Below are 26,817 nucleotides of genomic sequence, written 5' to 3' on the forward strand. Positions count from 1 at the left end.
GAGCCTGGTACTTTAACACTGGATACAGGAACCTTTGATGGCCAAAATCATGATATCACAGTGCCACAAATCCCAGTCCTGCTGTGGGTTTGGTCCACCGTTTGGATGTCATGTATCAACATTCCCCAGGTTACTGTTAATGTTGTTTCTGGCTCTAAGTCCAGAGACATGGGCTCAGCAGGGCACACAACCACACTCCATCAAGATTGAGGGGGACATCACCCTGGGTGGCCTGTTTCCAGTGCACTCCCGTGGGCCAGCCGGTGTGCCCTGTGGGGAGATCAAGCGGGAGAAAGGTATTCACCGTATGGAGGCCATGCTGTATGCCCTGGATCAGATCAACAGTGACCCTGAACTCCTGCCTAACATCACCCTGGGGGCCAGAATCCTGGACACCTGTTCTAGAGACACCTACGCCCTGGAGCAGTCGCTCACCTTCGTCCAGGCCCTCATCCAGAAGGATAACTCGGATGTGCGCTGCTCTAATGGCGAGCCACCCATCATTCCCAAACCGGAGAGGGTGGTCGGAGTAATCGGGGCATCGGGCAGCTCAGTGTCCATCATGGTGGCTAACGTGCTGAGACTCTTTGCGGTGAGACTCCTTCTTGTGCTGTGCATTGTCAGCCTTCACTGTACTATATTCCCATGCTACAGCCTCATCCTCACACACGTACATATATTCTTCATCAGAGTTAAAGGCCCAGTGCAGTCAAAAACTTGACTTACCAATGTTTTATATATATTTCCACACTATGAGGTTGGAATAATACTGTGAAATTGTGGAAATTATGATAATGGCTTTAGTGTAAGAACTGTTTGAAAAAACTGCCTGAAATTTCTTCCTGGTTTGGTGGGAGTGAGTGTTGGCCTTCCATGGTGACATCACCATGCAGTTAATAGACCAATAAGAAAGAGAGCTCCAAACCTCTGCCAATAACAGCACATTTTCAGTTTCTCCCTCCCCACTCAAACCACTCCCACACAATCTTGGCTAAATTCTTTCTTGAGAAATTAAAGCTATTTTTGTTTCTTTTTGATCATTTTCATTAAAAACAACAGTAAGTTATTTAATTGTTACCTAGAAATTGTTTTATATTGAGATAAAAACAGCTACATCGGACCTTTAATATACCTTTACATTATGTAATGTGTGGGGCAATTGTGTGTTCTGATATAAATCAAAACTACACATTGAACTAACGTCTGTGCCCGGTGGGATGTAGCAGTAGGGTATGACGTCTATGGAAAGTGAACGCTATTCCCCTGTGAACCCATGTTCTGAGCCGCGAATAGGTTTTCCTGATGAATCAGCTGTGAACTCACACCCTGGCATTTTTCTCAACTGTTTCATTTCACACAAACTCAATATAAGATACACTGCTGATTGCTATAACGGGACACTAAGGCTGCCTAAATCCCTCAGTGACTTAATGACATGACTCATTAATGACCCACTAGTAATCTAGAAATGTGGCTGTTAAAACTAGCCATTTCAACTAGGTTAAATAATCTTCAGGTTCAAGAAGCTAAGCATCTACCATCTCTAGTCCTCTGTCACTAGTTAATTATCTTTATGGAGAGCTATTAGTTTGGAACCAAGGCGTCACCTTGCATATCGTGAAGATGTTAACTACAGAAGTATAGATCCCATCCTCCATTAAGCCCCTCTCAGCAGCTCAGGACCCAGTCTGAAAATAGAGCATCAGGCCAGAGGGATGACATTGGTTCTACGATATCAGCAACTTTCTAGCCGGTGTTCTGCAGATTTAACTAAATGGTGGGTTTGTCCTGTACGTATGTACTCAGGGATGGAAATTAAGTCAGCCTGCTAGCCAGAGGCTAGTATTTTTAGACCAGCCTTGTAGAAAATGTGTCCAACTAGCCTGCTGGCTAGAGAAACTGTGTTTTCAAATATTGCATGGCACAGATTTTGGACCTGGGCTACTTAAAAATGTGGTCTATGAGCTGGCTAGTGCCCAAAATCCTTAAATTCCATCCCATAACGTACTGTTCTAAAGTTTGCACAGTTACTCAGATAGAGTCTGATGTGTGATGACCTCAGTCTGATTTAATATGCATAGTATCACCTCTATCTAATACCAGAGTCAGAGAGATTTTTTTTAGAAGTGTAATTTTCATGATTTAATATGATTGTTCTCTCATATTAATCACAATACATAATATTCAAACATGACATTGAACTACATGTTCTCTGTGGTATTTATTAAACATTTGAGTTGTCCTGGTCTTGAGAGTGAATTGTAAGAGCTCTGGGAAGGGTAAGGTTTGTCTATAGGGTTGAGGTCAGAGATCCCTGTAAATGTCATTGAACTCCACACATGTGGCACTGACAATATACATGGCATGGCCAAATAGCCTGATAGGGTTGCAACATAGCAGAACAGTCTATTTATTTTTGATAGACTGTCTGACAGCCATAATCAATTGATTTCTGAAGATAATTGATGACATCCTTGTCTTTTGGTTTAAAGGAGGGTTAATGTTGTTTTAGGAATTAGTGTTGGAATGTAAATATTGGAAATGAATGTTACTATTGATGTTATCATTGATCACATCAATGTTTGGCGTATTGAATTTCACTCTCCCCAACAGAAGACTATATACACTGCTCAAAAAAATAAAGGGAACACTTAAACAACACAATGTAACTCCAAGTCAATCACACTTCTGTGAAATCAAACTGTCCAATTAGGAAGCAACACTGATTGACAATAAATTTCACATATGCTGTTATGCAAATGGAATAGACAAAAGGTGGAAATTATAGGCAATTAGCAAGGCACCCCCAAAAAAGGAGTGATTCTGCAGGTGGTGACCACAGACCACTTCTCAGTTCCTATGCTTCCTGGCTGATGTTTTGGTCACTTTTGAATGCTGGCGGTGCTCTCACTCTAGTGGTAGCATGAGACGGAGTCTACAACCCACACAAGTGGCTCAGGTAGTGCAGTTCATCCAGGATGGCACATCAATGCGAGCTGTGGCAAAAAGGTTTGCTGTGTCTGTCAGCGTAGTGTCCAGAGCATGGAGGCGCTACCAGGAGACAGGCCAGTACATCAGGAGACGTGGAGGAGGCCGTAGGAGGGCAACAACCCAGCAGCAGGACCGCTACCTCCGCCTTTGTGCAAGGAGGTACACTGCCAGAGCCCTGCAAAATGACCTCCAGCACGCCACAAATGTGCATGTGTCTGCTCAAACAGTCAGAAACAGACTCCATGAGGGTGGTATGAGGGCCCGACGTCCACAGGTGGGGGTTGTGCTTGCAGCCCAGCACCGTGCAGGACGTTTGGCATTTGCCAGAGAACACCAAGATTGGCAAATTCGCCACTGGTGCCCTGTGCTCTTCACAGATGAAAGCAGGTTCACACTGAGCACAGGAGCACATGTGGCAGAGTCTGGAGACGCTGTGGAGAACGTTCTGCTGCCTGCAACATCGTCCAGCATGACCGGTTTGGCGGTGGGTCAGTCATGGTGTGGGGTGGCATTTCTTTGTGGGGCCGCACAGCCCTCCATGTGCTCGCCAGAGGTAGCCTGACTGCCATTAGGTACCGAGATGAGATCCTCAGACCCCTTGTGAGACCATATGCTGACACATGCACATTTGTGGCCTGCTGGAGGTCATTTTGCAGGGCTCTGGCAGTGCACCTCCTTGCACAAAGGCGGAGGTAGCGGTGTGGCTGCTGGGTTGTTGCCCTCCTACGGCCTCCTCCACGTCTCCTGATGTACTGGCCTGTCTCCTGGTAGCGCCTCCATGCTCTGGACACTACGCTGACAGGCACAGCAAACCTTTTTGCCAAAGCTCGCATTGATGTGCCATCCTGGATGAACTGCACTACCTGAGCCACTTGTGTGGGTTGTAGACTCCGTCTCATGCTACCACTAGAGTGAGAGCACCGCCAGCATTCAAAAGTGACCAAAACATCAGCCAGGAAGCATAGGAACTGAGAAGTGGTCTGTGGTCACCACCTGCAGAATCACTCCTTTTTTGGGGGTGTCTTGCTAATTGCCTATAATTTCCACCTTTTGTCTATTCCATTTGCACAACAGCATGTGAAATTTATTGTCAATCAGTGTTGCTTCCTAAGTGGACAGTTTGATTTCATAGAAGTGTGATTGACTTGGAGTTACATTGTGTTGTTTAAGTGTTCCCTTTATTTTTTTGAGCAGTGTAGTTGGATATGAATATGGTATTCATGCAGATGTCAGATCTTATTTTGAGCCAGTTTACAACAGCAAGAAAATAATCCTGCAGCAACAGGAAATGTGAATTATTATGTGGATTATAATTAATGGACATTTTTGTAGGGGTTAATATATTTTTCATATGGGAAAATCAAGTCTGAAATTTCTAAGTGGAAATTACAAACTTCAGAAGCCTATTTAAATCTCAAATACACTACAATATTAAAATGTCCTGTATTGCAGGAAAGTTCACTTGCAACAGGGTGATCAAATTAAGATCTTAGATCTATATCAGAGTAATATTTACCAAGTGGGCTTAGCAGTTCAGACGTATTTTTCCGTGTTGTCGTGTCGTGTCCTGTATATATATATATTTACACCTTTTCTTCACATATCTTTTATTTATTTTATTATCCAAGAACTCAACTACAAAAGCTTTCCTGCAAAAGCTTTCCTGCAACCCGCTTCACCAATTACAATAAGTACTATTTACCTCAATCTGAAATCCATCGTGGAAGATAGCCAGGGGCTAAATCAGAAGCTAGCCTGAAAGCTAATCCAGAAGCTACTCCGATAGCTAGCCAGAAGCTAATCTGTAGCTGCCCCGAAATTAGCCGGTTTGCTGGCTAGCGTTGGTGTTTCAGCTGCCCACGTTTTGCGGTCATCAGCTATTCCTCTAGCTCGATAATCTACCGGCACTTTTGTGCAACGCGACTCGGACCGGAGCATTCCGGGACTTTTTTTCTCTCAGTTTCCCCGGATTCCAACCGCAGCCTCTGGACACTTGCACCTTGATTTCGCAGCTAGCTAGCTGCATACCGTGTGACTATTGGCTTACGTCGACCCCGGAGCTAACTCAAATCATGCTGGAGCTAGCCAGCTGAGGAGTTCCATCACCATCCGGACCCGTTTCTTTGTTGCTGCTGCAGATACGGAACCCCACCGGGCCTTCACGACTGACTGCCGACGTTATCTGCCCGAGGGATTTATCCAACCGGCACCTCCGTCCCGGCGTTACCTGAACGCTCATCTGAGGCCCGCTAATCGTTAGCTGTCTTATCGGCTGCTATCTGAACAAAACCCCACTACACGGAACCTACCGACGGAAACGCACGAGGTATCTACAAACAGACCTCCATCCTATGCTGCTACCGATAGCCATATACCCGGCCAGCTGTCTGGATCGCCACGACCCCAACCAACCTCTACTCACTGGACCCTTATTTATCACTCGATTAAGCTTGCCTCTCCTTAATGTAAATATGCCTTGTCCATTGCTGTTCTGGTTAGTGTTTATTGGCTTATTTCACTGTAGAGATTCTAGCCCTGCTCTCTATACCATATCCAACCCTGCAGTTCCACCACCCACATATGCGATGACATCACCTGGTTTCAATGATGTTTCTAGAGACAAGATCTCTCTCATCATCACTCAATACCTAGGTTTACCTCCACTGTATTCACATCCTACCATACCTTTGTCTGTACATTATTCCTTTAAACTATTTTATCGCCCCCAGAAACTTCCTTTTACTCTCTGCTCTGGTAGCTCTAGGCGACCAATTCTCATAGCTTTTAGCCGTACCATTATCCTACTTCTCCTCTGTTCCTCTGGTGATGTAGAGGTGAATCCAGGCCCTGCAGTACCTGGCTCCACTCCTATTCCCCAGGCGCTCTCTTTTGATGACTTCTGTAACCGTAATAGCCTTGGCTTCATGCATGTTAACATTAGGAGCCTCCTCCCTAAGTTTGTTTTGTTCACTGCTTTAGCACACTCTACCAACCCGGATGTTTTAGCCGTGTCTGAATCCTGGCTTAGAAAGACCACCAAAAATTCAGACATTTTTATCCCCAATTACAATATTTTCAGACAAGATAGAACGGCCAAAGGGGGCGGTGTTGCAATCTACTGCAAAGACTGCCTGCAGAGTTCTGTTATACTATCCAGGTCTGTTCCCAAACAATTTGAACTTCTACTTTTAAAAATCCACCTCTCTAAAAACAAGTCTCTCACCGTTGCCGCCTGCTATAGACCACCCTCTGCCCCCAGCTGTGCTCTGGACACTATATGTGAACTGATTGCCCCCCATCTATCTTCAGAGCTCGTGCTGCTAGGCGACCTAAATTTGAACATGCTCAACACCCCAGCCACCCTACAATCTAAGCTTGATGCCCTCAATCTCACACAAATTATTAATGAACCTACCAGGTACCACCCCAATTCCGTAAACACGGGTACCCTCATAGATATCATCCTAACAAACTTGCCCTCCAAATACACCTCTGCTGTTTTTAACCAAGATCTCAGCGATCACTGCCTCATTGCCTGCATCCGTAATGGGTCAGCGGTCAAACGACCTCCACTCATCACTGTCAAACGCTCCCTGAAACACTTCAGCGAGCAGGCCTTCCTAATTGACCTGGCCGGGGTATCCTGGAAGGATATTGATCTCATCCCGTCAGTAGAGGATGCCTGGTCATTTTTTAAAAATGCCTTCCTCACCATCTTGAATAAGCATGCCCCATTCAAGAAATTTAGAACCAGGAACAGATATAGCCCTTGGTTCTCTCCTGACCTGACTGCCCTTAACCAACAGAAAAACATCCTATGGCGTTCTGCATTAGCATCGAACAGCCCCCGTGATATGCAACTTTTCAGGGAAGCCAGAAACCAATATACACAGGCAGTTAGAACAGCCAAGGCTAGCTTTTTCAAGCAGAAATTTGCTTCCTGCAACACAAATTCAAAAAAGTTCTGGGACACCGTAAAGTCCATGGAGAATAAGAACACCTCCTCCCAGCTTCCAACCGCCCTGAAGATAGGAAACACTGTCACCACCGACAAATCCACTATAATTGAGAATTTCAATAAGCATTTTTCTACGGCTGGCCATGCTTTCCACCTGGCTACCCCTACCCGGGACAACAGCACTGCCCTCCCCTCTGCTACTCGCCCAAGCCTTCCCCATTTCTCTTTCTCCCAAATACAGTCAGCTGATGTTCTTAATGAGCTGCAAAATCTGGACCCTTACAAATCAGCCGGGCTAGATAATCTGGACCCTTTCTTTCTAAAACTATCTGCTGAAATTGTTGCCACCCCTATTACTAGCCTCTTCAACCTCTCTTTCGTGTCGTCTGAGATCCCCAAAGATTGGAAAGCAGCTGCGGTTATCCCCCTCTTCAAAGGGGGGGACACCCTTGACCCTAACTGCTACAGACCTATATCTATCCTACCCTGCCTTTCTAAGGTCTTCGAAAGCCAAGTCAACAAACAGATTACCGACCATTTCGAATCACACCACACCTTCTCCGCTATGCAATCTGGTTTCAGAGCTGGTCATGGGTGCACCTCAGCCACGCTCAAGGTCATAAACGATATCGTAACCGCCATCGATAGGAAACAATACTGTGCAGCCGTATTCATTGACCTGGCCAAGGCTTTTGACTCTGTCAATCACCACATCCTCATTGGCAGACTCGACAGCCTTGGTTTCTCTAATGATTGCCTCGCCTGGTTCACCAACTACTTCTCTGATCGAGTTCAGTGTGTCAAATCGGAGGGTCTGTTGTCCGGGCCTCTGGCAGTCTCTATGGGGGTGCCACAGGGTTCAATTCTTGGACCGACTCTCTTCTCTGTTTACATCAATGATGTCGCTCTTGCTGCTGGTGATTCTCTGATCCACCTCTACGCAGACGACACTATTCTGTATACTTCTGGCCCTTCTTTTGACACTGTGTTAACAACCCTCCAGGCGAGCTTCAATGCCATACAACTCTCCTTCCGTGGCCTCCAACTGCTCTTAAATACAAGTAAAACCAAATGCATGCTCTTCAACCGATCGCTGCCTGCTCCTGCCCGCCTGTCCAACATCACTACTTTGGACGGCTCTGACTTAGAATATGTGGACAACTACAAATACCTAGGTGTCTGGTTAGACTGTAAACTCTCCTTCCAGACCCACATCAAACATCTCCAATCCAAAGTCAAATCTAGAATTGGCTTCCTATTCCGCAACAAAGCATCCTTTACTCATGCTGCCAAACATACCCTTGTAAAACTGACCATCCTACCAATCCTCGACTTCGGTGATGTCATTTACAAAATAGCCTCCAAAACCCTACTCAATAAATTGGATGCAGTCTATCACAGTGCCATCCGTTTTGTCACCAAAGCCCCATATACTACCCACCACTGCGACCTGTACACTCTCGTTGGCTGGCCCTCGCTTCATACTCGTCGCCAAACCCATTGGTTCCAGGTCATCTACAAGACCCTGCTAGGTAAAGTCCCCCCTTATCTCAGCTCGCTGGTCACCATAGCAGCACCTACCCGTAGCACGCGCTCCAGCAGGTATATCTCTCTAGTCACCCCCAAAACCAATTCTTCCTTTGGACGCCTCTCCTTCCAGTTCTCTGCTGCCAATGACTGGAACGAACTACAAAAATCTCTGAAACTGGAAACACCTATCTCCCTCACTAGCTTTAAGCACCAGCTGTCAGAGCAGCTCATAGATTACTGCACCTGTACATAACCCATCTACAATTTAGCCCAAACAACTACCTCTTTACCTACTGTATTTATTTATTAATTTATTTTGCTCCTTTGCACCCCATTATTTCTGTCTCTACTTTGCACTTTCTTCCAATGCAAACCAACCATTCCAGTGTTTTTTTTAGTTTTTATTTTACTTGCTGTGTTGTACTCACTTCGCCTCCATGGCCTTTTTATATTTTTATTTATTTATACATATATCTGTTTGCCTTCACCTCCCTTATCTCACCTCACTTGCTCACATTGTATATAGACTTATTTTTTTTATATTTTTTTATTTTTATTTTTTTTCACTGTATTATTGACTATATGTTTGTTTTTACTCCATGTGTAACTATGTGTTGTTGTATGTGTCGAACTGCTTTGCTTTATCTTGGCCAGGTCGCAATTGTAAATGAGAACGTGTTCTCAATTTGCCTACCTGGTTAAATAAAGGTTAAATAAATAAATAAATAAAAAATATATGAATGTTCCCACTAGAGGGAAAGGGTGAAAGTAAAGCAACAAATGTAAACTGCATGTGGCCATCAGAATTAAATATATTGTACGGCTTACAGCTAAGAAATGGTAACCTTGTTTCTTGATCTCTGTCTCTCTCCCTCTGTACTTAATGTAATTTGACTAAAACCCATATAATCCTTCCAGATAATCTGTGAAATGGTTCTCTCTCTCTTCTCTCCTCCCTTCACAACCCCTTGTGTCTACCTTTCTCTCCTCATCCCTCCAAAGAACCTCTCATTAAACCATGGGCAGGTATTAGTGGGGTCAGAGCCAAGACCACTCACATAAACTGTTAAGGAAGTAGCACACCAGTAAATTTATCTTCTCATCAATTTTTTTCCAAACAAATGCTTTTACTGCGGTGAAATGTATCATCTGTATTTTACCATGACGTTGGCTTTTATGGTTGACACAGACCAGTAATGAAAGATGTAGCAATATTACACTGTATGAATGTTCCAGTGGATTACATTACCTGGACAAGTGAGAACTATTCAGCACCCTCCATTATAGTGTTGTTTTGGGACAAAATGCCTGGCAATGTGTCATCATAACGTATTATGTTATTTGTTTACCAACTGTGTGTATGATTTATCCAGACGAAGATTGATTTGATAAATGACACATGGTGTTTGGTGCTGCAGAGAAAGGCCCACATGGTTCAGTAACTTTCCAACATCCAGTAACCTTCGTTTTGAATCTAATGATTGTCTCTGGTCTCTTCTTAAAGTTCAGCATATGCAGCCATTAACATAATGTAACATCTGTATCTTTCAGATCCCCCAGATTAGTTATGCGTCCACGGCTCCAGAGCTGAGTGACAAAAGCCGTTATGAGTTCTTTTCCCGTGTGGTCCCTCCTGACTCCTACCAGGCCCAGGCCATGGTGGACATCGTCAAGGCTATGGGGTGGAACTACGTATCTACACTGGCCTCAGAAGGAAACTACGGAGAGAGCGGTGTCGATGCCTTCCTCCAGATATCTCGAGAGGCAGGTTTGTACTGAATTTAGTGGTAAATTGACATTTTCTGATGTAGCGTAAACATGGCCACTATGGTGTTGCAATTGATGGTACTGTATGGGGAGGATATGAGGTCCAATGAAGAAACACCTTGATGGATTGGATCTTGTGTCTTTCGTCTCCCTTTATTCAGGAGGTCTATGTATCGCCCAATCCATTAAAATCCCCCGAGAGCCCAAACCAGGGGGCTTTGATAAGATCATCAAGAGACTAATGGAGACCTCTAATGCTCGTGGGGTCATCATCTTTGCCAATGAGGACGACATCAGGTGAGTGGTAACTTAGTAGTAACTTTTCCTTTCCTTTCCCTAGGAAGGTTGTCACATAACCACCATGCTACTTGTTCTCTAAGCTCCACAGTACCAAGTTCTTATAGAGTCTAGAGCTACTAAAGGACCAGTGTGCTAATGTCTTACCACCACTTCTCACAGACGTGTCTTAGAGGCAGCAAAGAGGGCCAACCTGACGGGTCACTTCCTTTTTGTGGGCTCTGACAGTTGGGGGGCCAAGAGCTCGCCCATCCTGGACCAGGAGGATGTGGCTGAGGGGGCTGTCACCATCCTCCCTAAGAGGGCCTCCATCGACGGTAAGGAAAACATATGGAAAAGGTATTGCAGAGATACATTATATTTTGGTATTCAGTATGATTTTAACTTCAGTGTGTCAGCGTCGTGTGTATAGGTGGCAGGGAAGTCAGGCGCAGGAGAGTTAAACGAAGTGTAGATGGAGACTTTTAATAAATGTCCACATGACATGCTCCAAACACGAGAAATATACATACATCAAATAAAAATGGGTACGAGGACCCGTCGCGCACCTATACACCAATAAACAACACTTGACATAAAACAATCTCTGACAAACACATGAAGGGAAACAGAGGGTTAAATACACAACAGGTAATGAATGGGATTGACAACAGGTGTGTGGGAAGACAAGACAAAACCAATGGAAAATGAAAAATGGATCGATGAAGGCCGGTGAAGTCGACCGCCGAACACCGCCCGGAAAAGGAGAGGCAACGACTTCGGCAGAAGTCGTGACACAGTGGGTGATGGGAAAGTCTTAAACATATGGTGATAGTGATGCTCTGTTTGTCCTCTGTTGGTTCTTTGCTAAGGGTTCGACAACTACTTCACCTCAAGATCTCTGGAAAACAACAGAAGGAACATCTGGTTTGCTGAATACTGGGAGGACGACTTCAAATGTAAACTGACCCGAGCAGGTATCAAGTACGACCTTGGTAGGAGAAAATGTACAGGTATGAGAAGAGGTTATTTCTGACATATTTTATATCTCAAATCAGCAGATTTATTTATAGGCTACACTGGCTTTAACCATTGTATGCCACCCTTCCTCCCTTCTTCAGGTGAAGAGAGAATCGCTCAGGAATCTCAGTATGAGCAGGAAGGGAAGGTACAGTTTGTGATTGACGCGGTGTATGTCATGGCCCATGCCTTACACAGCATGCACCTGGACCTCTGTCCGGGCTCCATGGGTGTCTGTGAGAAGATGGACCCAGTGGAAGGGAGTAAGCTGCTCCAATACATTCGCTCAGTCAACTTTAATGGTGAGTTGGAAATGTAGGGAGCACAGGTCATTAAAGTTTTGTTTTTATCGCAATATCAAATAATTTCTGGATAACAATTAAGTACAAAAATTGCTTCTTAGCAAAGGGCAATTTCTCAAGCACAACTTTTGCTAGGACTGTCTGGGAGTGGTTTGAGTGGTCTTTTAACTAATTTAGTGCATGATGATGTCACCATGGAAGGCCAAAACTCCATCCCACCAAAACAGGTAGAGATGTCAGGCAGGCAGTAATTTCCAACAGCTTCCATCAGGTCTTGGAACATTCTATAGACTTTGTTTAAATCAAGTTTGAAAATACATTTTCCATCCTGACTTTTATTTTTGTTGTTGCTGTCAAATCAGAGTATATTCTTGATAAATTAAATTATTAAAAAAATGGTTAGAAAGTGTATAGAGAAAATGCACAAACCAACCGTAATTTGTCAACGTATTGTGACATGGAATCTAAATGGAAAATACATTGGATTTGAAAGAAGTTATCAACTGTTGTTTGATGGTGAAATTTCAACCACAGGATTGTGTCATCATTGTAACGAATTTTCAACATAGACAAACCTTGTATAAAGTACACTACAAGACCAAAAGTATGTGGTCATCTGCTTGTCGAACATCTCATTCCAAAATCATTGGCGTTAATATGGAGTTGGTCCCCCCTTTGCTGCTATTTTCTGGGAAGGCTTTCCACTAGATGTTGCAACATTGGTTGATGCTTATTTATAAAACCCTCTTATGCCTCACTCCCCCTATCTGAGATACATACTACAGCCCTCATCCTCCACATACAACACCCGTTCTGCCAATCACATTCTGTTAAAGGTCCCCAAAGCACACACATCCCTGGGTCGGTCCTCTTTTCACTTCGCTGCAACTGTAACGAGCTGTCAAAAACACTCAAACTGGACAGTTTGATCTCCATCTCATCATTCAAACACTCAATCATGGACACTCTTACTGTCTCTAACTTCTTGCTTTTGTGCTGTTGTCTGTGCCCAATAATAATATATATATATATTTTTTTCACCTTGAAAAAGCAGTGTGACAGAAACAACAACACAGAGTTACATGGAATAAACAAGCGTACAGTCAATAACACAATAGAAAATAAATAGTCTATATACAGTGTGTGCAAATGGCATGAGGATGTATGGCAAAAAATAGGCCATAGTAGCAAAGTAATTACAATTTAGCAGATTCACACTGGAGTGATAGATGAACAGATGATGATGAGCAGATGATGGTGTGTAAGTAGTGATATTGATGTGCAAAAGAGCAGGAAAGTAAATAAAAACAATATGGGGATGAGGTAGGTAGATTGGGTGGGCTATTTACAGATGGACTATGTACAGCTGCAGCGATCGGTTAGCTGCTCAGATAGCTGATGTTTAAAGTTAGTGAGGGAAATATAAGTCTCCAGCTTCAGCGATTTTTGCAATTTGTTCCGATCACTGGCAGCAGAGAACTGTAAGGAAAGGCGGCCAAAGAGGTGTTGGCTTTGGGGATGACCAGTGAGATATACCTGCTGGAGCGCGTGCTACGGGTGGATGTTGTTATTGTGACCAGTGAGCTGAGAGGCGGAGCTTTACCTAGCATAGACTTGTACCATGTTGTGTGCTGCTACCATGTTGTGCTGCTTCCATGTTATGTTACTACCATGTTGTTGTGATGTGGTGTTGCTACCATGTTGTGTTGTCATGTGCTGTTGCCATGCTATGTTGTTGTCTTAGATCTCTCTTTATGTAGTGTTGTGGTGTCTCTCTTGTCACGATGTGTGTTTTGTCGTATATTTTATCCCAGCCCCCTTCCCTTCAGGAAGCCTTTTGCTTTTTGGTAGGCCGTCATTGTAAATAATAATTTGTTCTTAATTGAATTACCTAGTTAAAAAAGGTTAAATAAAATATTAAAAATACAATTGCTGTGTGGACTTGCTTCCATTCAGCCACAAGAGGGCACTGATGTTGAGCGATTAGGCCTGGCTCGCAGTTGGCTTTCCAATTCATCCCAAAGGTGTTCGATGGGGTTGAGGTCAGGGCGCTGTGCAGGCCAGTCAAGTTCTTCCACACCAATCTTGACAAACCATTTCTGTATGGACCTCACTTTGTGCAGGGGGCATTGTCATGCTGAAACAGGAAAGGGCCTTCACCAAACTCTTCACACAAAGTTGGAAGCACAGAATCATCTAGAATGTCATTGTATGCTGTAGCCTAGCCCGACCCATGAAAAACAGCCCCAGACCATTATTCCTCCTCCACCAAACTGGCACTATGCACTGGGGCAGGTAGCGGACAAACCGCCAAACCCAGATTTGTCTGTCGGACTGCCAGGTGGTGAAGCGTGATTCATCACTCCAGAGAACTCATTTCCACTGCTCCAATGGCGGCAAGCTTTACCCCATTCCAGCTGATGCTTGGTATTGTGCACAGTGACCTTAGGCTTGTGTACGGCTGCTGGGACATTCAAACCCATTTCATGAAACACCTGACGAACAGTTACTTCCAGAGGCAGTTTGGAACTCGGTAGTGAGTGTTGCAACCGAGGACAGACGAATTTTATGTGTTAGGCGCCTCAGCACTCGGTGGTCCCATTCTGTGAGCTTGTGTGGCCTACCACTTCGGGGCTGAGCTGTTGTTGCTCCTGAGACGATTCCACTTCACAATGAAGGTACTTATTGGGGCGAACTGACTTGTAGGAGAGATGGAATCCTATGACGTTGCTATGTTGAAAGTCATTGAGCTCTTCAGTAAGGCCATTCTACTGCCAGTGGTGTAAAGTACTTAAGTAAAAGTACTTTAAGGTTTTGGGGTATCTGTACTTTACTATTTATATTTTTGACAACTTTTACTTCACTACATTCCTAAAGGAAATTATATACTTTTTATTCAATACATTTACCTTGACACCCAAAAGTTCTCAGTACATTTTGAAAGCTTAACAGGATAGAAAAATGGTCCAAATCACGTACTTACCAAGAGAACATCCCTGGTCATCCCTACTGCCTCCTATCTGGCGGACTCACGAAACACAAATACTTGATTTGTAAAGTATATCTGGGTGTTGGTGTGTGCCCCTGGCTATTCGTAAATATATTTTTTTTAAACTGAAAATTGTGTCGTCTGGTTTGCTTAATATAAGGAATTTGAAATGATTTACAGTATACTTCTACTTTGATACCTAATTATATTTTAGCAATTACATTTACATTTGATACTTAAGTATATTTAAAACCAAATACTTTTAGACTTTTACTCAAGTAAAATTTTACTGGGTGACTTTCCCTTTTACTTAAGTCATTTTCTATGAAGGTATCTTTACTTTTACTCAAGTATGAACATTGGTTACTGTTGTGTCTTTGGCTATGCCGGATTAAGTGATATGACATGCTATTCTATAAAATACTTTCTCTGTAATTAATATTACCTGATTGAGCTAATCATGTAAATGTAATTAACTAGAAAGTCGGGGCACCACAAAATAATATTTATAGAGCAGTTATCTTCCGAATAAACTCTTAAAGACCTTGTAATATTTTACATCAATAGCAGTCAATATTAATCGTCACCTTATTTCAGTCTCATCTGAACGTTGTAAATTCTTGGTTATCTTCACGAACCCTGGCTAACAAGTTGAATCAGCAATACAAAATGAGGTTTAATTATTTATTTACTAAATACCTAACTAATCACACAGAATTAATTACATATACACAGAATGAATCATACCTTGATTACAAATTATATCATAAAGGAAAATGTCCTGAGCGGACGGAACAGATATGACAGCTGGTTACACAAAGAACGGGGGTTGGGAAGGGTTGGGAAGAACGGGGGTTGGGTTTGAGTGAAAGAGCGGGAAGACTGAAGAACAAAGAGAGAAGCTGTGTCTCTATCGGGCCGTAGGCAGCTACTCTATCGTAAATACAGAATCTTATGCATTCTAAATTACCGCCCATTTGGAAAAGGAAAATGCAATAAATATTTACTCTGAGCTGCGCTTCAATAGGTTGGTGGTACATGGAAGGCCGTGTTGCCCAACAGAGTCCTTTGTCCTTTGAAGAGTGTCTCCGGTGGTGAACGGGATACGTTGTAGTGGCGTCGTTGTGTGGTAGACGGGATACTCTGTCAGTCCTTTCCTTGCCCGCGTTTACAGCGGTCGCTGCTAACTCAACGGCTAGGAGGTATCACTTCTGTAGCGAATAAGAGTTCAAAGTTCATACCATTCGCAACCAAAACTCACGTTGAGGGTGGCTTTGTTCTGTAGTTATTATCTGAATCCTTCTGACATCGGACCGTAGTCCTAATGTACCCGGAACAGGTTACATTTTCGTCAAGGGCTTATATAGTGGAGGGAGAAGGGTGTGTTTCATAGTTTATAACCCAGTCTCTTCACAGGGGCGAGCCACTGATTGAGCAGAGCCCTAACCTTATGAAAACCCAAATCTCTCCTTTGGAAGCTAAAATTACATTTAATCTTTTCGCAAATAATTTTATAGTTAAACATTTGAATTGCACAACAATTCCATGTGAATCTGATAACTATAATGTGTAGACTTTCCCAGATGCAGTTTAGGTCGTCGTGTCATCAGTCATAATGTCTCAGATGACAACCGAACTGACATCATATTCATTAAGTACCAACGCATATTTTCAACTGGTTCTATTACCGAAATATGGTTCCTTTCCCTCCACTTGTTTGATGTTCCCAGACTCTCTATGTTTGACAAAGGCAATTCAAGAGTCCCTCTGTAGAGTCAACAGAGAGGGAAGGGAGAAAGGTATTTATGGGGGGGGGTCATAAACCTTACCCGGAGGCCAACGTCATGACAGTACTTTTCCCACCACTGTCTACTGCTATTGTTTGTCTATGGAGATTTCACAGCTGTGTGATCGGTTTTATACACTTGTCAGCAACAGGTGTGGCTGAAATAGCCAAATCCACTAAGTTGCTTTTGTATATACAGTTGAAGTCGGAAGTTTACATACACCTTAGCGAAATACATTTAAACTCAGTTTTTCACAATTCCTGACATTTAATCCTAGTAAAAATTCCCTGTCTTAAGTAAGTCAGATAGGATCACCACTTTATTTTAAGAATGTGAAATGTCAGAATAATAGTAGAGAGAATGATTTATTTCAGCTTTTATTTCTTTCATTACATTCCCAGTGGGTCAGACGTTTACATACAGTCAATTAGTATTTGGTAGCTTTGCCTTTAAATTATTTAACTTGGGTCAAATGTTTCAGTAGCATTCCACAACCTTCCCACAATAAGTTGGGTGAATTTTGGCCCATTCCTCCTGACAGAGCTGGTGAATCTGAGTCAGGTTTGTAGGCTTCCTTGCTCGCACACACTTTTTCAGTTCTGCCCAGACATTTTCTATAGGATTGAGGTCAGAGCTTTGTGATGGCCACTCCAATACCTTGACTTTCTTGTCCTTAAGCTCTTTTGCCACAACTTTGGAAGTATGCTTGGGGTCATTGTCCATTTGGAAGACCCAAGCTTTAACTTCCTGACTGATGTCTTGAGATGTTGCTTCCATATATCCACATCATTTTTCTCCCTCATGATGCCATCTATTTTGTGAAGTGCACCAGTCCCTCCTGCAGCAAAGCACCCCCACAACATGATGCTGCCACCCCCGTGCTTCGCAGTTGGGATGGTGTTCTTCGGCTTGCAAGCATCCCCCTTTTTTCTCCAAACATAACAATGGTCATTATGGCCAAACAGTTCTATTTTTGTTTCATCAGACCAGAGGACATTTCTCCAAAAAGTACAATCTTTGTCCCCATGTGCAGTTGCAAACCGTAGTCTGGCTTTTTTACGGCAGTTTTGGAGCAGTGGCTTCTTCCTTGCTGAGCGGCCTTTCAGGTTATGTCGATATAAGACTCGTTTTTACTATATAGATACTTTTGTACCTGTTTCCTCCAGCATCTTCACAAGGTCCTTTGCTGTTGTTCTGGGATTGATTCGCACATTTCACACCAAAGTACGTTCATCTCTAGGAGACAGAACGCGTCTCCTTCCTGAGCGGTATGACTGCTGCGTGGTACCATGGTTTTTATACTTGCGTACTATTGTTTGTACAGATGAACGTGGTACCTTCAGGCGTTTGGAAATTGCTCCCAAGGTCTTGGCTGATTTCTTTTGATTTTCCCATGATGTCAAGCAAAGAGTCACTGAGTTTGAAGGTAGGCCTTGAAATACATCCACAGGTACACCTCCAATTGACTCAAATTATGTAAATTAGCTTATCAGAAGCTTCTAAAGCCATGACATAATTTTCTGGAATTTTCCAAGCTGTTTAAGGGCACAGCCAACTTAGTGTATGTAAACTTCTGACCCACTGGAATTGTGATACAGTGAATTATAAGTGAAATAATCTGTCTGAAAACAATTGCTGGAAAAATGACTTGTGTCATTCATAATGTAGATGTCCTAATCGACTTGCCAAAACTATAGTTTGTTAACAAGAAATAAGCGGAGCGGTTGAAAAACAAGTTTTAATGACTCCATCCTAAGTGTATGTAAACTTCAGACTTCAACTGTATAATCAATGTTGCTATTTGGGCCTATAAAGCATTTTTGAAGTCATCAACAGCTATTGTTTCAAATCAACCTAGAATTAAACTAAAAACAGACAATATACATAGGTCCTAATGTTTCAAGCTGGTTTCAAGTTGATTTCAAATGTAATGTTCAAGTTAATAATTAATATTTTGGATTCACATCTCCATCTCAACCAAAAATCTAATTTAAAGAATAAGATGAAATCAAATCAAACTTTAAATGCACTTTAAATAATTTGATTTGATTTAGTCCTATTCTTTAACTTAGAAATTTGGTTGATATGGAAACATGAATCCAGACAAACTGGAATTAAAGCCAGACTAATTCCGTGGCACAAAAGATACATCTCCTTTAAATGTTAATATTTTCATGCGTTGACAACCAAACACAATTCAATATAACTTTGCAATACAGTAAATAGTCTCTGAACTTGTCGACAAATAAATCATATGTTGGATTCACGTCTCCAACTTAACCCCAAAAACGAGTTAAAGAATAGGATTAAGCCAGAGGCTCAGATGGAACTGTCCAAGTATTAGATACATCTCCTTTAAATTGTGATATTTGGTTGGGTACAATTCAATATGACTTTTATAATACAGTAAATAGCCTAAAGTTAAGACTATTTTACAAACGAATGTATCAGTATTTATTCAACCAAAAATGAGGAACACGTCCATGGTCACATTTTGAGGTTACTGTAACTATAAATGTCTTATGTTATCATAGAAAGTGTGCATGTTGAAGAGATAGCATGCAAAGATCCCAGGTCTGTGGAGATCTTCACAGTTGCTACATTAATCTGTGCAGAATCTTGAACGGCATTTATCACTTGCACTTTTAATGTAATCTCAACTGCAATCCAGGTCATTTAGTTGTGCTAATAGATGAAGCACAGTGATATAATACAAAATATCTGACTTTGTATTCCCATTGTAGACCTTTCCTGCAGTCAAAATTAGAGGTCGACCGATTATGATTTTTTCAATGCCGATACCGATAACGATTATTGGAGGACAAAAAAAGCCGATACCGATTAACCTGTCTAGCCCCACATTCCCCTGAAAAGGCAGCGCGCGAAATTCAAAAAATATTTTTTTGAAATATTTAACTTTCACACATTAACAAGTCCAATACAGTAAATTAAAGATAAACATCTTGTGAATCCAGCCAACATGTCCGATTTTTTAAATGTTTTACAGCGAAAACACAATAAATCGTTATATTAGCTTAGCACATAGCAATTAGCAGCCCAGCATTGATTCTAGCCAAAGTGAGCGATAAAAGTCAACATCGCCAAAAGATATTAATTTTTTCACTAACCTTCTCAGAATTCTTCCGATGACACTCCTGTAACATCACATTACAACATGCATATACAGTTTGATCGAAAATGTTTATATTTAGCCACCAAAATCATGGTTAGACAATGTGAAATGTAGCTCAGCTGGTCAGAAAATGTCCTTGCGCCACTTAGACAGTGATCTACTCTTATACATAAATACTCATAAACGTGACTAAAAAATATAGGGTGGACAGGGATTGATAGACAATTTAATTCTTAATACAATTGCGTTATTACATTTTTTAATTTATCCTTACTTTTCAATACAGTTTGCGCCAAGCGAAGCTACGTCAAAAAACATGGCGTCCTAAGCCACTAAAATGTTTCGACAGAAACACGATTTATCATAATAAAAATGTCCTACCTTGAGCTGTTCTTCCATCAGTATCTTGGGCAAAGGATCCTTTCTTGGGAGAAATCGTCTTTTGGTGGAAAGCTGTCCTCTTGCCATGTGGAAATGTCAACTGCGTTCGGGATGAACTGAAAAGCGTGCCCAACTTTTCACATCGTTGCAAAAATAAATGTCCCAAAATCGCACTAAACGGATATAAATTGCTATAAAACGCTTTAAATTAACTACTTTATGATGTTTGTAACTCCTATAACGAGTGAAAAGATGACCGGAGAAATATAACAGGCTAAACTAACGCTTGGAACAGGAGAGGGTCGGTGTCTTCCACGCGCGTTACGCAGCTCCCAAAGAATGACTAGCTTCAGAGTTTTTTCATTTGTAGGGCCTGTGAACGCGCAATCGAGCCCGTTGGAATCGTCATCACGTAAAGGCATCCAGGGGAAGACGTAAGAAGTGTCCGTATAGTCATAGCAACGACAGTGCCCTTTTAACTGACTTCAGAAAAGTGGCCAACATTTCTCAAATCTGACTCCATGTCAGGGAAATTGCTGTAGAATGGGCTCTGTTCCACTTAGAGACAAAATTTCAACTCCTATAGAAACTATAGACTGTTTTCTATCCAATAATAATAATAATATGCATATTGTACGATCAAGGATTTTGTGGGAAGCCGTTTAAAAAATTAGCCACATTAGCATAAATAGTCTAAACAGCGCCCCCATCCCCAACAGGTTAAGTTACTCTCAGTCAAAAGGTGTTTCTGAATTGCCTCGCTGCGCATGCCACACACTAACCTATCACATAGTGTCACTCATTGATCTCCCAAATTCACAGTGTTCAGATAACTGTTTCAATACAGCCACAAACTGTGAGATTGATTCCCCCTCGTCTTGATTTCTCTTATGAAACAGGAATCTCTCTGCGATTATCAGTGGTTTGGGAGAATAATGTCCTTTTAAGGTAGCCACAATTTCATCATATGATTTATCACCTGGTTATTCAGGCGTTACTAGGCTGCGCAGTAGATTGAATGTTTTTCCCCCCATAACAGTCAGAAATGTTGGCACAACGACTTCTGCTTTAATTCCATTTGCCAACACAAAGTACTTAAAACGTTCTGTGTAAGAACTCCATTGTTCCACAGATTCATCAAATGTTCCTATATTTCCAATCAATGCAGACATTTTCGGTTTATTTTTCTTTCTCACACTTTTTAGACGGTCCCTTACTCCCAGACCCTTTTCTTTCTTTCTTTTAACTCAAGCTGACTTCACTTTCTCCCGCAACGAAACTCTTCCTATCCCTCGAGGCTCTCGTTGCAGTGTCATCAAAAGCTAGCAAGCATCACTCGACTGGCGAGCTCCAAGTTTTGTTTGCGTCTTTCTACGACGAAAGAAAAATAACGATTTTAACTCAGACTTTCGGCCAAAGATGATGAGCACAAACGTGAGAACGTCTCTTCTTCGTCGCCAGTTTTGTTGTATAGCACACTGTATTACTTACACAACTAATATAAGGACAGGACATGAGACGGGAGTAGAAATTAACGTGGGCATTGTTTAATGCGTTCCATAGGAAGAACATTCCAAGCATTTCAACGTAGGTAAGCAAGGGGGGTTACAGGTGCCCTAAATGGACAAAACTAGAATATCAATACACAACAGGTGTCTTCATTTTTTTAAGCCCCTAATAATGTGTGTGAGGTATATACTTTTGTTTCAAAGTAGATTTGTTTAAGACTACCAAGAAACACTCTGTGTGACCCTGATTTAGCCAACTGCAGTAAAATGTTATTAAACTTTGTTGTGATTTTAAATGGTTGAAAGTGCAGTGATAATACATTTAGATGACGATTAAACCAAAATTGTTTTTCCATTGGAATTTGGTTGTGCTTTAAGATTGTTGAAAGCATAGTGATAACACATTGAGAATTCAACAACCTTCTGGCTGCCTTTCTGAGTGGGTGACTACATGTTGAAATCTCATTGATTAACTTCTCAACCAAATGTTACCCAAATTTCCACATTAAAAGGACATGGTGTGCCTAATGCATGGTTTCGTGAAGCCTTTTCCACTCCTGGTTCCCATCACGTCCCATGGGTTTAAGAGAGGAGTGTGGATGGAGTTTAGTCTGAAGACAGCACTGTACTCTGCATTAGCCTTGGGATCTCTGCTAATGTATTACACCACAGTACACAGCACATCCCTTCAATGCACTCTTTTTCCCCAGGGCCTCTCTTCTTTCTTCATACACAAGACACACTCCTCTTTTTAGCTCCATCTTTCATAAAAAATATGTTTCTTTATCACTGTTTGGAGTCCAAGGAGCTTTCTATGAAAGCATAGCTATTTCCTTTTCCCTCTTAGTGGATGACCTTTGTATAGAAAGCCCTCTCTGATTGAGTGCCTGAACAGAACAGGCAGGAACAAGCTATAGTGTTAAGGCAACAGACTAGAGAGTACAGAAAGAATAGTATCATGTATGGAAAAGAACCCTCCACAGGAAGAATCTTATGCTCAGCTTTGCCCTGGTTGCATGAGACACGAGTCTTATAGGTTCACCTCCTCTAATGTTACATTTTTCTTTGGTCAAAGGTAAAGGCATTGCACCAGGGAACACTACTGACCCTTTATGGTGCATACAATATACTGCCCAATAGTGGGTAGCCCTTTTGAAAATTCTTGCTCCTCTATTCAACAGGCAGTGCAGGGACTGGGGTCATGTTCAATGAGAATGGAGATGCTCCTGGTCGCTATGACATCTTCCAGTTCCAGCTCTCCAACAACACCAACCCTGGCTACCGGTGTATTGGCCAGTGGACAAACCATCTGCGACTCAATGTAAACATTTGTTTTGGCCTATTTAATTTAGCCATGTTGATGTTCACTTTATCAGTGTTGTTATCACTTGATGTTCTTCAGCATTGTTTCTGTCACTATGTCTGTTTCTGTCTCTGTTTCTGTGGAAGGCTGAGGAGATGCAGTGGTCGGGTGGGGAAAGTGCAGTCCCTGACTCGGTGTGCAGTTTCCCCTGTGAGCTAGGAGAGAGGAAGAAGATGGTGAAGGGTGTGCCCTGCTGCTGGCACTGCGAGCTGTGTGACGGATATCAGTACCAGCGGGATGAGCTAAACTGTGACGTGTGTCCCTTCGACATGCGTCCCATGCCAAACCGGACGGGCTGCCGGTCCACACCCATTATCAAGCTGGAGTGGAGCTCCCCCTGGGCCATCATCCCTGTGTTCCTGGCTGTCTTGGGCATATTAGCCACCTCTGGATGCATCATCACCTTCATCCGCTTTAACGACTCCCCCATCGTCCGGGCCTCCGGCCGGGAGCTCAGCTATGTTCTCCTGACAGGCATCTTCCTCATCTACCTCATCACCTTCCTCATGATCGCAGAACCCAGTGCCCCAGTATGTGCGTTCCGCAGGCTGCTGCTGGGCCTGGGCATGTGTATTACCTACTCAGCTATGCTCACCAAGACCAACCGCATTTACCGTATTTTTGAGCAGGGCAAGAAAGCAGTCACGCCACCTCCGTTCATCAGCCCTGCTTCTCAGCTGATCATCACCTTTATACTCATTGGAGTGCAGGTGAGTGGGTTTCTGCCTCTCTCCTACTGCATGTGATGAAAACGAGGCAGTAATACAACAGTGTTTTTTGTTAAAGACACAGGAAATGGTGTCTGGAATGGTATATAATAGAATTAGCTCGAACTGCTGAACCATGGGCCACATCAATATTTTGCTAATTCTGTGTATATCCACAGTTACTTGGAGTTTTCATCTGGTTCGGAGTGGTGCCACCACACACCATCATAGACTATGAGGAGCAGCGCCCACCCAACCCAGAGTTTGCACGTGGGGTCCTGAAATGTGACATGTCCGACCTGGCCCTGGTCCTCTGCTTGAGCTACAGTATCGTGCTGATGGTGACCTGCACTGTGTACGCCATCAAGAGCAGAGGGGTGCCTGAGACCTTCAACGAAGCGAAACCCATTGGCTTCACCATGTACACCACCTGCATTGTGTGGCTGGCCTTTGTGCCCATCTTCTTTGGCACAGCCCAGTCTACTGAGAAGGTTTGAAATTCAATGTTATATTTATATAATTGCTGGTATTTACCCTGCGGGAAAAAAGTTCATTTTTGATGTGCTTTTAAAAAAAGCAACCCTAAAACTATGTTTTCTAGAATTGGTTCTAGAGCTAACTTCTCTATTGACGAACTGTCAACACTGTTATCAAATGATAGTTTGTTACCTGTCGTACTCACAGTATGTTGAGCATCCTCTTCATTGAATGACAGATGCCAATTTAGCTTGTGGCTTATTTCTATGCTTACAAAGCAGTGGAACAATGGTCAGGATTTAAAAGATGGAAGTATGTTCAGACTAGTAGGGTGTGTTATTAAGAGTCAGTCAAATTGAAATGATCCAACCCCCAGGTGAATTAAAAGTATTTTATCCTCTGCAAATGGAAATTAAATTAATCAAAGACGGGGGAACTCAGAAATGAGGTCAGATGAGCTCAGGGACAAAATGGGTCCCTGAGTGACAAAAAATACCCCATACATGCTTTTCAATTACACAGTTACTCATAGCTTAGAATGTCTAAATATAGCATCAATAACATTTAGTTGTCAGATTGCATTAGTTGCAGACAGTATTATAACAGCACAATAACAGTAAAACAGTGTTATTAGATAGGAATGCAGGGGTATTGATGCATTAGATTTTGAGAGGTACGCAGAAAAGTGTCAATAATTGCATGCCGATCATTAGGGAAGTGTGAATGGAAGGTGTTAGATTTGGGAGAGCACGGCAAACTTAGGGTTGGCTATGTTTTTACATTTTCTACTGACTTGCTTTAATGTGTGTTGTTTTGGTGTGGATGGTTGACTTGATTGCTGATGCACATGATAAGAAAATATCTCTCTCTGGTCTGTATTGCCTTTGGGTCTCATTAGAACTGCTCTTTGTCATATTTCAATGCCACTTAGTTGCTGAGCCATACTGTACCTAGCACTAGCCTGGGGTCAGTGATGTCTTTAATATTAACGGATGTGAACGGTGCTCTCTGGTCACCCATGCGTTCCAACATCAGTGCTGGCCATTGAGAGCCAATAAAAACAATAACAAAGAAGAGGACAGAGAATATAGAAATAAAAAGATATGTGGGTTATCACCTCAGGATATTGTGCCATGTAGCTATTTATTAATTCATGAGGTGTACTGCTTTTGAGTTGTCAGTGCATTGGACTCAGACCACAAGTCTGTTCTCATTATTGTTGTTGCCAGGCTGACAACAGAGGAACACCAAGATGATTAGGTAAAATACCCATGAATTAGAGCACCACTCCTCAGTGTTTATAGTTATAGTTATATTCGGCTAAAAACACAGCCGTCTAAAATCAAATCAAACTTTATTTGTCACATGCGCCGAATACAACAAGTGTAGACCTTACTGTGAAATGCTTACTTACAAGCCCTTAACCAACAGTGCAGTTCAAGAAGAGTTAAGAAAAGATTTACCAAATAAACTAAAGTAAAAAATGTAAAATCATAAAAAGTAACAATAGCATAACAATAACGAGGCTATATACAGGGGGTATCGATGTGAGTGCTACGGGGCGATAATCATTTAGGCGGGTTACCTTCACTTCCTTGGGCACAGGGACTATGGTGGTCTGCTTGAAACATGTAGGTATTACAGACTCGGTCAGGGAGAGGTTGAAAATGTCAGTGAAGACACTTGACAGTTGGTCCGCGCATTCTTTGAGTACACGTCCTGGTAATCCGTCTGGCCCCGCGGCTTTGTGAATGTTGACCTGTTTAAAGGTCTTGCTCACATCGGCTACCTATCACACAGTCATCCAGAACAGCTCCTGAACATTGATGAAGAAACAACATCTGTATGCTGTGTACCGCTGAGATTTCTCATCATATAGCTTCTTCAGACATCGTATAGTAGTTAGGCATAATAAAGGTGTCATGGGGATTGCCATGGAATATATTATGTAAGACAACCTCCATACATTGTTTATTGAATGTTTACTGTATTCTCAGCATATTCTCAGAATACTATATACTCATTCTCACGTTATTCTCTGATTAATAGAAGGAATTACAGGCATAGGATATTTTTTTTATTTTTTTAAGAATTTATATTTTGAGTTGTGAATGCAACACATGCAATTCACGTGTCACGGCCGTCGTAGGGAGGAGACCAAGGCGCAGTGTGGTATACATACAAAAACCCCTAGACAATACAAAACAAGCATACCCACCCTCGTCACACCCTGACCTAACCAAAATAATAAAGAAAACATAGATAACTAAGGTCAGGGCGTGACATCACGTAGTACCCAGCCAGGCAATCCAACCACTATTGTAAAATGTATAGGTTTATACTGAGGTATTTATTGTTAACTTTCACCCTGCCTTCTATCTGCTCCAGATGTTCATCCAGACCACCACCCTGACGGTGTCCATGAGCCTGAGTGCCACTGTGTCGCTCGGCATGTTGTACATCCCTAAGGTCTATGTCATCATCTTCCATCCGGAGCAGAACATGCAGAAACGCAAACGCAGCTTCAAGGCTGTGGCTTCAGCAGTGACCACACAACTCTCCCAGAAAGAAGACAAGCAGAATGGAGAGTCCAAAAGTGGCGCCATAGTCCCTGACAGATCACAGTGA

At 42.4% G+C, this 26,817-nt stretch overlaps 1 protein-coding gene across 1 annotated transcript; it reads left to right on the plus strand.

Annotated features, from left to right (window-relative positions):
* Positions 1-26,817, plus strand: LOC129851108 (metabotropic glutamate receptor 6-like). Its single transcript, XM_055917374.1, has 10 exons — positions 1-592; positions 10,031-10,247; positions 10,408-10,543; positions 10,706-10,860; positions 11,395-11,535; positions 11,644-11,844; positions 22,824-22,963; positions 23,092-23,715; positions 23,892-24,203; positions 26,578-26,817. The coding sequence occupies exons 1-10, from the start codon at positions 38-40 to the stop codon at positions 26,815-26,817; spliced, it is 2,721 nt and encodes a 906-aa protein (XP_055773349.1). The 5' UTR covers positions 1-37.

This window comes from Salvelinus fontinalis, chromosome 3, assembly GCF_029448725.1.
Source record: "Salvelinus fontinalis isolate EN_2023a chromosome 3, ASM2944872v1, whole genome shotgun sequence".
Classification (NCBI taxonomy): Eukaryota; Metazoa; Chordata; class Actinopteri; order Salmoniformes; family Salmonidae; genus Salvelinus; species Salvelinus fontinalis.